Source organism: Monopterus albus, unplaced genomic scaffold (assembly GCF_001952655.1).
Source record: "Monopterus albus unplaced genomic scaffold, M_albus_1.0 scaffold25.1, whole genome shotgun sequence".
In the NCBI taxonomy this organism is placed as follows: domain Eukaryota; kingdom Metazoa; phylum Chordata; class Actinopteri; order Synbranchiformes; family Synbranchidae; genus Monopterus; species Monopterus albus.
In genome coordinates, this window is record NW_018127905.1 from 929955 (window position 1) to 942167 (window position 12213).

Below are 12213 nucleotides of genomic sequence, written 5' to 3' on the forward strand. Positions count from 1 at the left end.
TTTGTCTAAGTCTTCCTCTTTGTAAACTGCATCCCAGTCTTGCCCCATAAAGTCCTCTTTTAGCCTCCTTACAGCATGTTCGTTCATCACCCTCCTATAAAAAAGATTTGTTTTTGGCCTTTCATTTCTAACATGGCAGTCATAAACCAAAAATACAGGTAAATGATCACTGATATCATTTATAAGTAATCCACTAGACATTTTGCTGTCAATATCATTAGTAAATATATTATCTATTAGTGTTGCATGCTGGGTTGTTAATCTACTTGGTTTTGTAATTTTTGGGTGTAAACTACATCTATATAATGTGTTAATAAACTCCTCAGTTGCTGTGTGCTTGTTAGGATTTAACAAATCTATATTAAAGTCACCACATATGTTATGTTTGTTTACATGTTTGTGATGGTAGACGACATGAGCACATATTCACACTTAAAATAATCCATTCTGTGTGTTGTTAGAATAATGACAACAAATAAATGTCAACCATGCTTTCTAAAAGGCACATTCGTGTTTGTCCACCAGGTAAAATCAGAATGTATAGAATTACCGTGGATCAGCCAGAATGTCCTCTTTTCAAAATATTCAAGAGATGAGAGATCATTATGAAGTTAACTATCTTAAACTAGCACTTAATATAATGCATGCTAGTTAGCAACAACCCCTGGACATTAACAGGTAAGTTAAAATTGCACTGAAGGTTCCAGGCTCGAGCCCCGGCCAACCCAGGGCCTTTCTGTGTGGAGTTTGCATGTTCTCCCTAAGCCTCCATGGGTTCTCTCCGGGTACTCCGGCTTCCTCCCACAGTCCAAAGACATACAGCCTAAGTTGGTTTGTGACTCCAAATTGAGTGTGTGTGTGTGGTTGTCTCTCTCCAAGTATCAGCCCTGTGATAGGCTGGTGACCTGTCCAGGGTGAACCCCGCCTCTTGCCCAGTGTCAAGCTGGGATTAGGCCCAGCACCCCACGACCCTATTCAGCAATAAGTGGTATAGATAATGTGTGGATGGATGGATCAGCTGAGCATGTTTAATGTGAAAGGTATCGCTCACAGTGACAAATCCACACAGCATTATAGAGAATGTGAGGGTACGTCACGCCGTGTTGAATGTTGGGACAGGGATGCCATTTTGGTAGGCAGGCATTGTATTTACCTGGATACATTCTTGTTTTATTTGGCTAAAAAGTTATTTAAATCATTTAGAACTCACTTTACTGACTGTGATATTTCAGAATGGATAACCTTTGCTCACTGTGGCTAACACATAGCGGATCTACAGATCTCGCCGATGAGAGCGACAGACTGAAAAATCACTCTGCACCCTGATCTCAGCTCTCATTTTGGAAGCTAATGCTAGCTAGCAGTTGTCAGCAGATGACACAAACACTGCCGATCAATCCATTTCTGTCCTGTCTGTGCTCAAACTGAACACTAAAGTGGACGTTTGGACATAGTTGAAGCATCCACTACTGTATGTGGCTGTATGGGATAGTATTTATATTTTAAAGTTTATTTATAGATGTACATAGTGTAATAATGAGCATGAGCATTCCAAAATGGTGCATTTTCCCAAAATTCAACATGGCATGACGACAACTTCACACTCTCCATTACCAGCTATATAAGTAGATGTACGAGTAGGTGTGTATGGTTACTGTACCTGATTGCAGGTACTGATATCCACTCCACCTTTCAGATATTCCAAAACCTTTTCAATGTTCCCTGCCCTTGCTGCTCGCAGGAAACTGGTGTTGCTGTCCGACTGAAAGAGAAAGAGAAATAATTAATAATTATTACTAATAATAATTTTCAAAATTCATCTACATAATGTTCAAACCACATTTATATTTTGTTATCAGCTGTCAAACAGAAGGGTAATTACATAATTTAGCCATTCACTGTGTCAGTGATTTACATTTTTCTCATAGTTATCCCTGATTTCATTGCTTTTAAATATAAGCTAGTCACTTTCCAAACTTTGTTGTGAAAAGCCATTAACCTGACATTAACGTGACACAGCCACACTTTGCCCCAGCACCCTGCTGTGCATTGTGTCAGTACTTTTCAAGCAAAATCTCAGTTGAAACAAATGAAGTATCCTCAAATATGTAAATGAGGATGAAGAAAGTTCATAAAGTTTTGTGAAAAAAAAAGGTTTTGTAAAAATATCTGCTCTAATAAAGTCTGTTCATCTGTTTAAAGTCAACACACACAACCAGAACCATGACCCCATTGAATAAGTGGTAAGACAGCATAATTGACTGGCTTCAGTTCAGTTGTTCATATCCTCTTTTCAATAGAGAATCTTACAGCTTCTTACAGTTATTTCATCTCTAGTAAATATGGCACACTGTATGGTGTCCCACAAGTACCCTTTCTTAGACCTCTTCTGTTTAATCTTTACATGCTTCTGTTTGGTTCTATCATGAGCAAACACAAACAGCAGTTATGCAGATGATACACAACAACTTCTTTTTCTTCAGAACCTCTGTCAAAAAAGATTTTTTTTTTGTCTAACCCCAAATTATTTCAACATGGTTGCAGTTTATAAACCTGACAGAATACTGAGATCACAGGAAACCAATGAAAATTTGGTAATAGCTCATTCAGTGAGGTTTGCACCTACATCTTTAAGAATATACTCAGGACATTGTTGGTTTTGACTAGTAAGATAACTCAAATAACTATGTCTGAACTTATTTTCTGTTGTATCACTCTGTAAAGCTCTTGGGATTGCCTCTGACTTGACATTTGCATTGAGATTATTTGCCCATGTATACAAACATCTTTTATCAAATGGCTAAAAAGCTCTTAAGTGAACTGCAGACTGTGCATGTTTATGCAACCAACATGTTTTAGCTTTCTCTAACAGACATTTTGATGTAGAAAGGCCTGTTTTGGCATCGATCAGAATGTCAATAAAACATTACCTAAAATAATTGTGCATTTATAATTAGATGCATAGCTTTTCCTAAGTGCACAGCAATACATAGAGTATGTCCCCAGCTGGGAAGGACATGTCCCCTGTCTGTGGTTTGAATGCTAAGTGAGCTATAGTTGGAAACACACCAGGACTGTAAGGAAGCAGAATGATTCAGCATTTTCCTCTTGGTGCCTCCACTAAAGCTAAATCCTGGCTCACAGACGTTTTGTTCAAAGCTCCCAGCTCTCTGCTCCTGCTGTGGAAAATTACTGTGTGATTCTTATTTTTGCTATATTTAGACTAATTCCACAGGGAGGTCATAGGTCAGATACGAAAATACTGTAGCACCACACTGGGGCTGATGGGGACTCCGTCTTGCTCATGGATACTTCACAGCTGATGTTCACTTTGTTTTCTTGCTGCGGAATGGTTGCTCACTGGGTATCATGGTGATGTTTACTTAAAATTTCCATTAGCAAGCTTTTCAATATTCACTGAAGTTAAAGTCTGTCTTTTTTCCTCTTTCACTATCTACTGCCTACAGCCTCACTCTACCCTTATTTTCTCAACGCTCAGAGACGTGGATGCAGTATTGATGATGTATAAAACAAGCACTGACACTGCACCACTGATGTCTACTTCATATACATACAAACGGGCCTGTTTATAGTTGACCTGCAGTCAGCTGTTGACTGGCTGCTGTAGAGAACTGCACTGCATCACTCACACTCACAGCTTTCTGTAACACACAAAGCAATACACAGACCCACACTGGTTCTGTTTTACATGGTCCATACAGAGTAGGTTTGTATTAAAGGAAGCCATTATTTCAAGAATATACACTATGAACGAACATGCAGAAATTTGAAGCCTGCTCAAAATAGTGTTTATTGGTGTTCCAGTCTTGCCCCGTAAACAGCCTAATATATGGTAAGGTCCTACTGTATTAGTCACTTTTCCTTCAAGTCCTTATGCTATGCTAAAGTAAATCCATCCTAGTCTTATCTCTGTACTGCATGCAGAGGAATAAGTTAGGTATCAAGCTTATCAGACTTCTAAGATAGACACCAAACAAGAGCGTGTTCCAAAATGTCAGAGTGCTGTTTTAGTAATCACATTAAAGGGTGTGATCACTTGAGCCGAAATAACACAAGTCACAACTCTAAAGGGCAATAATCAGCATCTTGGTGTGCAACATCACGCATTGATGCGGGTCAGCTTTCAGGATATGAAACTATTGCAGTTCCCAGTACTGATATAAATAAACTTTTCAGAAAAGCACCAGTTTTTATGACATCATCATTTCATCACACTCCCTGGATTGGCTCATCCCAGATGCTTCACCCCTGACCTCCTCTGTAGACCATTTGAGCTAGACATCTGTCAAGTTTTGTCAGATAACTAGTCACCAGAATGGGTTGTCATCTGGGATTTTGTAATCATTTTTTATATTCACTGACCTATTTGATACGGTCACCATACGGCTATATTGTGCAAAGTCAAACTATAATACAAAGGCAGCTTTTCATCAAATAGTTTTCATGATTGAACTGAGGAATAAAGCTTTATTTTCTAGGTCCACAATTTCCTAATAATTTCAAAGTCTTCTGGAAAGAGCTACAGTATTTAATCTGATGCAAATTATAGCTGGAGTTGCACTATAAGGTTTATTTCACACAAATGTTTGCACAATTCACATATGTGGTCTAGTAAGATATGCATTGTGTAGAGCTAAGTAAAAGTGTAATATATCCTAATTTCTTACTCTGCTTTTCATTTATTCCTGTCTGCCTTGACTATCTGCAACTTCCTGTCAGGTTAATTTATGAAGACTGAAATCATGGACAAATCAAGCACTGTGATTCACAATAGAACAGGAAATACCACTAGAAAGCCATAAAAAGACATTCACACAGCCTCATACAGAGTTAGCACTGTTTTCTCTCAACACAGCACAAAGCCCCTATTACTACAGTCAAGCCTGTGTGATAATATCCTCACATTCCCCTCAGAGCTGCAGAGTCACATTATGCAAGACCTTGCTCTAATCATCTTTCTGCAACTGGCAGGTTGCTATGGTGACACTTATACCAACAGGACTCTGACATGTGGGGTTTCTGAATGGAAAACACTTAACGTTGAAGAGAAAAGGAGGATTGTGGCAGCCAGCTTCCTACAGAAATTGTTTTATAACTCCTCCTTCGCCACTCGCTTTGATAAGGAAATGTTTTGAATATGCTGTGCAAGCCTGAAAAACTGCTTACACAGCTTACAGTTACATGAAGGTCACGTTTAGGATGAGACAGAAACTGAAAAAAAAAGTCAAAGTAAATAAAAATAACAGTAGCCAAGCATGAAGGTCAGTGCTTCTATTTCTTTCAGCATTGTTAATAAAAAATTCAGAATGGCGCTAGAGTGTAATAAATATCACTAACTGCATCATAAGCATCTGTCATCTGTTGTAATATAATAATGTGTGTCCTTTCTCTAACAATCTATTCCTGTTTGTGCCTACATAGCCACATTAATTTAATATTTAATTAAACCTGCCAAGCATGACAAAGCACAGTCCTGCAGGTTCTCCACAAACATGTAATATCAAACATTCATTTACAAAATCATCTGTGTAAGTGAAGCTCTAACAACAATGCAGATGCATCCCCTAAACCATCTCTAACACACACTCAGTGAGACGCCAGTGCCCAGGCTGGGAGCATCCTCACCCCTCCCAGTTGCCACGGAGACAAGAGCTGCCCTCTCTAGAGGTAACCATGACAACAGAATTTCCTCAGCTAGCAAAGTCAGTACAGTAGACATGATGGGCATTGCTTCGGTCTATCATTATACATTCACATAATACTGAGTTATACTGGCTCATCATGTGCATGTGTGAGTACAGTATGTGTAAGAGTGTCCAGAAACTTCAGAATGACAAAATCATATGTTGTCAAAAGTGATACTCTCAGGTTTTTAGTCAATCAAATGGAAGAGTATTGCAATGTTTGTGTGATTGTCTTGTTTGTCAGTGTAGCAATTAGCCATTAAAATGATCAATCAAGCACAGCAGCAGAGCCCTGGAACTGGAACACATCATTAATGTTATTAATTACATGTTCTTTTCCTGCCATGGCATGTCAAAAAGGACTTTGAATGACAGCGCGTTATCTTTGAAAGCAAAGCTCCCAGAGCCAATATTAATAACAAAAATAAACAAAACGACAAATACCAACTTCTGTTACACCCACACCATAGGCTGTCTGAAGCACAAACAAGGAGAGACAGTGAAGATAAATAAAAAGGTAACATTGGAAAAACTACAAATGTCATGCTTGGAATATGTATAGTAATATGTCATAACAAGGTGAATTTTTTTAGATAAAAATTGATATAATATGTAGTAGCCTATACATTAAAAGCTATTTGTATAAAAAAAAAAAACCATAAGGGAAGATTCAAACACTGGTTCTAATTGATAAGGCTGATCGTTTTCTATATTAACAGTGGACTATATTCAACACTCCCCATACAGAGATTAACCAAACAATGAATTGCCTCTACTGCCTCTACTACTGAGTTAATGTCTGTTACAGTTTCCAATCTGGATTAGATTATTCGTCTGTGCTATTGACATCTGTTGTTGTTCAAAACACATCAGTGAAACACACGGCTGCACCAGGTGAAATGTTATTTCACTATAAAACACACAACCCAATTATTTGTTAAAAACATTACCCCAAAAGCTCCAAATGGTCTTAAGTTTTTACAGCTCTGAAGTAGCCTAAGCAAGCGTGCGTGAGATCATGCAAGTTCTCTGCTTTGTTTACAGTCCGCTAGCTCCTTTAATGCTCTTGCGCATGCACAGTTAAACTAAACAAGTTATAACCCTAAACTATTCTAACCTTAAGAATAATTTTAATGTTGGGCCAACTTAAGAAAAAGAGGGAGAACGGAGTATACACACAGATACATACAGTACTCACACAAATGTATCCTTGCTGATTTTGTTTAAGCACATTCTATTCTTAGCTGTGAGGACAGGATAACAGTATCTCTGTTTACTAGCAAGTGCACTTCTGTGCTAGCTCTGTTTGTGTGCATGTTTCTGATATTACAAGCTCCGTTGGGTTGCCTTGCTCATATTAGGCCATGAATACACCCACAGTGTTAGAAATTACAACAGCAGTTTAATGAACACAACCAATAATTATTACAAGCAAAACAACAACACCACCACCACCACATACACACACTTATCCAAATAAAAAGCTGCTCTTCTTTCTACGTTCTGAGGTTTTTACGCCACAATGATATAATAACATGTCAGACTATTCATGTGTAATTAACCATTTACATGTTTTTAATAAGAGACAGTAATAAAGTTCAGCTCTGTGTGTCACACTGCTTTGTGGTTTCACTATGTTTCACCTCACATCCTGTCTCTTTCAGATAATAGGTGCTCAGCTGCAACCTGCCAGTGGTCACTGCAGGCCTCCTCCTACACACCGGCCAATTACAGTAGTCAGTGGTTACATCACATTATGTACTCCATATCTTTTCAGTACTACAAGTTGGTGGAATGTGACTTCAGAGCATTTTTTGATAGTTCAAGTACAATATAGGTGAGAGCAACTGTAGATCAGATTTTTAGTAGCCTTGAGACAACTTAATTTAGCCTGAATTTAATTTTGCCTGTATACTGTACATAGATATGCATGCTATAGGTAATTAGCATTATTAAATTCAAGTACATTTACTATTACTGCTGACAAGTTTTAGATGAATTTCTTATCTTTCAGGCTAAAATTTAATCATAAGGAGTTCTGTCTTTAAAGGTGGAATTCCACAACAAGCTGAATATATAGTACAGGCAAATTATGGCCTTATAAAGTTGATATACCTAACATGTAGCTTCCAGAGGCAGACAGGACTCACATAGGAAATGTAAAACAGTAATAAAAGCCAAATTTTGTGATACTGGAAAAATCTATGTCCAAGAGCAGTGGCACCTGCAGGATTACATTTTATAGTCCACACAAAAACCACCTGCGGGAGCATATTGCTGCCACCATGAGTTAAAATGTTTGCTGAACATGTTTTAATGAGAAACTTTTCCTTGTTATAACAGGACTGTTTCACAAAACAAGATCCTTTTCTCGTTGTTTTGACATACAGTAGGCTACTGGAGTGAGTGACAGCAGTGCACACACACATACTTTGAGCAGGACCTGTTTAGCTCATTCAACGACCAGTGCTGCTGGTGCACTCCGGCTATATGATCTGCTCTAGGGGTGTGTGATATTATATTAGATACAGCTCCTTGGGGCATAAATTGGAACTATATTTCTAAACAGGCTATAGCCTAGCTGATCATGCAATGACCACCACATGGAAAAACTGAACAAAATAATTTTAAAAGAATATATGCACAGTGTGTACAGGATCATGGGTGCAGGCGCCACTGTCCAAGAGGTTGTAAACAGGGGGTACTTGATCTTCTCTGCAGGAAGGTCAGTGTGTGGCATCCCAAGCCTTGGTCAATGACTTGATGCTACTTTGCAGTTCTTGGGGTTGCTTGCACAAGAACCTGAGAATAGTGGAAAAGTTCTTCAAGTTGAACTTATTAATGGTCAACTAGTTGTCACAGATGTATTACTTGGAGAAACAGCCCAAGGCACATGGTTCCCATCCACATGGTCGGCACTCAGGAGTCAGTAAACTATCTGGACGTCAACATAAGCCCTAGGCAGAGTATCCTGAAAGCCAGGATCCGTGTGCCATGGCTGGCTTGTCATTATAATATATTCAAACCACTGTCCTTTGATGCACTGACATTTGATGAAATCCTATGTACAGTATGAGCTCAAACAATCGCTGCAGTGCTTATAACCAGCATTGCCCATTTGGCTTAACACACACTTTAATTACATTGACAAATAAACTGCAGAATTGCCATTTCTGAACAAAATTGATTAGATTCAAAAAACTAATAATTTAATTGAATTTTAAACCTAATAAAAATGTTTTGGCTTAGTTGTTAAATGAAACCTTTATGTTCTCTGACACCTAATATAACAGCTGCTTTAAATGAAAACTGTAAGACTGCTCCTGTTTATGTTGAGGCTTAGTTCAAATATATTTATCAGCTAGAATTCTGCCAAACAGTTTGGGATGCATCACTTGGTTATGAAGAAACAGGTTTTGTTATGTAAGGCATTAAGACAGGTCAACAACTGTCACAAATGTCACTTAATTCAAGACACAAAAATATATATTGTCACCCCACTGACATATTTTTATATTTGTTCGGCCAGCAAAAAAACAAGACATGAAGTCTCAGCACCAGAAAATGAGCAGTGTTGGTTGCCTTTCACTTCCAGTAGCAGTGCAGCAGTGGCAACATGCTGCTAAACTCATTATATTGTGTATCAAGTTAATCACAAGAGTCCACATGCTACTGCGCACGGATACTTTAAGAACAAAAATGTCACACTAGCCTATCAAGGGACGCGAGAGGAAGCGACACCCTGCCTACACACACACAGACATTTCTGAGAATGTTCAAAGCCTAAACACCAGGTTAGCTCATTTATACCGGCAAACCCCCCCATGCAAGATACAAATTAGTACTGCTTATGAAATGATACCAGTTTTAGATTTTAAAAAGTTACACTAAACCTTCTCATCTGCACAAATCTCCTAAAATATCCCAAAAAGCACTTCACAAGTGGCCCAGTGGAAGAGTGAAAATTGCACCGTCTGTGCTGCACCAGTCACTATAAGCTCTTACCAGCATCAGTAGAGGCTGCACAGGAAAATGCTCCTCACAGTAGTAGTCTGGCAAAGCATTCTGGTCCAGGTTGGAGTGGCTCCCAGCCGTCCTCAGGCCCTTGTCTGTGCCACACACCTTACACATGGCAGCATTGCCCATGGTGCAAGGTATACAAGTCTATCCAATCAACAATCTGAGTGAGGCCATTTAATCACTCTTATAATCTATTCCTTGTCCCTGCTTCCCCTCCCTTCAAAAAACTTACAGGCTACTACACTGGGGGCACAGTAGCCTCAGCAGACATCCTGGCCCTGGACTTGTGTCCTGTAACTACTGCCAGTATACTAGCTCTTACCCGTTGCTGATTCCAACTGCCTGGCCACTGACTAACATTTCCCCCGACCCCACCACCTCCCAACCCGGCTATTTTTACACCCACCAGCCTAACTATGCATGTAAAGAGACACAGGGTGGTCAGCATGGGGCGGCATACCAAAACAGGAAGAGGGAGGGGGCAGCACAGACTGTGCATGGGTCTAAATGAAGCCAGTATGGGCCAGTGTACTGTGCCAATATGAAAAGTTTGTCAATTTAGCACTTGTACTTCAGAAGATGACTAAAACTGACAAAAATTACAAAATTACTTAAGAACAGAAACCCTGCACATAAGCAAAAACAAAGGTGGGGCCCCTGTCAGTGGCTCCACTGCTACACCTTTAAATGTTTGATTTTTATGTTTTAAAACAACTGGAAAAAAAATCTGCAGTGCAATAACATTATTTTCAGTTATTTATAATTAAAAAAAAAGCTTTTTTTTCTACAAATCTTTTAATTGTATTTGATCTGATTGCAAAGATCTTCATTTTTTTGTTTCAAGATACATTTAGCTATTTCGACACATTCCCCTAAAAAAGTCAATTTGTAAGCAGGAAAGCAGTCCTGAGCTTGGAAAGAACAAACAACTGAAGGTCCACTTATACAGTAATGACAATGACTTGATCTTTAAGCCTCTTCCAGTACCCATGTCCACTTCATTCTGGGTTTGTCTGTCAACCAGCGTTGAATTGATCATTATTTAGCCATTCCTGCAATGACACTGACAGACTAACATGTACTGTTTGTTGTATCACATGTGTAGCAAAATGTATAGAAGGTACTGCAGTTGGTAATTTTCCACAGGCACGTATATTGTGGCTTTTAGTCTTTGGAGTTTCTAGTTATCTGTACAGATGTTCCAAATTGTTGGTGTTGATCTGTACTGAAAATGTGACTGCTGGAAATATGAACATGAATATGTTATGTACTGAAGTGATGAGCACTGTCAGCCAGGCAGCTGCAACCTGACAAATCCAATCAACCAAGGTATGAAAAGTGTCCCTGTAGTGAAAAAGCTAAAAACAATATCGGCAGAGAATGATCAATCTAACCATAGTACATACACGCATATTGGTAAATAACCTGAGCTCTGGTGAGTAGCACTTTTAAGGTTACATACAGTATATATCCAGTGCAACCTGGGAAGTTATTTATCATTTTGCCGTTTATGAAGATTTCCTTATTGAGCTCACATGGAATGAGGAGACACTTGAGGGACTGTTATCAAGGTAATGGTGAATCATAGCACAGTTTGCAAATATCCATATGCACATGTATACCATTTCTGTTTTGCTCTGTCACTAATGAAAACAGACTTGATAAGGTGTGGTCTCCCACTGCCCTGTCACCTTACTGGCCTTTTAAGTTTCATTAACCTTCCCCTGGATGTAATTTACTTAACATCTCCTCCAATCTCCTTTCTAAAGGGCAGTCACCTGCCAACACACTCATCCAATTAGGGTGTCCAATAGGTTAGTTCAAACCTGACCCTGTACAGGTGGGCCACAGAATTTCAACTCATCAGGTTTACACAGGAAAGTCACTATCCTTCTGTGTCTACTATACCCATGGGAACCTCCTCCCTTGAATTCCCACACAAATGCCGCCCTTGTTTGCACTCGTTCTGTGGGTTGGAAATCCAACAGGCAGACATAATCTGTAATCGGCCATATGGCTTGCTAGCTGCAAAAGGGAAGGGGTTGTTGGGTAAAGCAACTGCTTTATGTTCCCACTGTGAGGGAAATGTGATGTGTACAGTAGGTGTATGAAAGGGTCTAGTGCAAGGGGGGAGAAGAAACATGCTTTTATTTGAAAGTCTAGGGGGTAGAAGTTAAATGCTAACAAGGGGTGTAAAACATCCTGTTCAGATGTATGTCATCATTTTAGTTACAAATCTAAAACAAAATTATGTAAATATCAGTGTTCATGCTAACATGATGTGACCAGCTAAAGCTAAGACTAGCTTGAAGATGAACTAGTGCACAAATCAAATATAGGGAACAAGCAGGGAAACGGTCCATGTAAAGCAGCAGGGGGTGCAGTCTGTTACGAACACCCCAACATAAATCTGGGATTTAATATTCAGCAGCACATTACTGCTGCATGTATGTATATGTATCAGTCAGTAATAAACAAATAAGAACAC

General features: G+C 39.1%; 1 protein-coding gene across 1 annotated transcript in view; it reads right to left on the reverse strand.

Moving 5' to 3' along the window:
* ank2b (ankyrin 2b, neuronal) overlaps positions 1-12213 on the reverse strand; it is a 118304-nt gene that overhangs the window by 94050 nt on the left and 12041 nt on the right. The window contains 1 exon segment of the mRNA XM_020594856.1: positions 1661-1762. Coding sequence (XP_020450512.1) covers positions 1661-1762 — 102 coding nt within the window.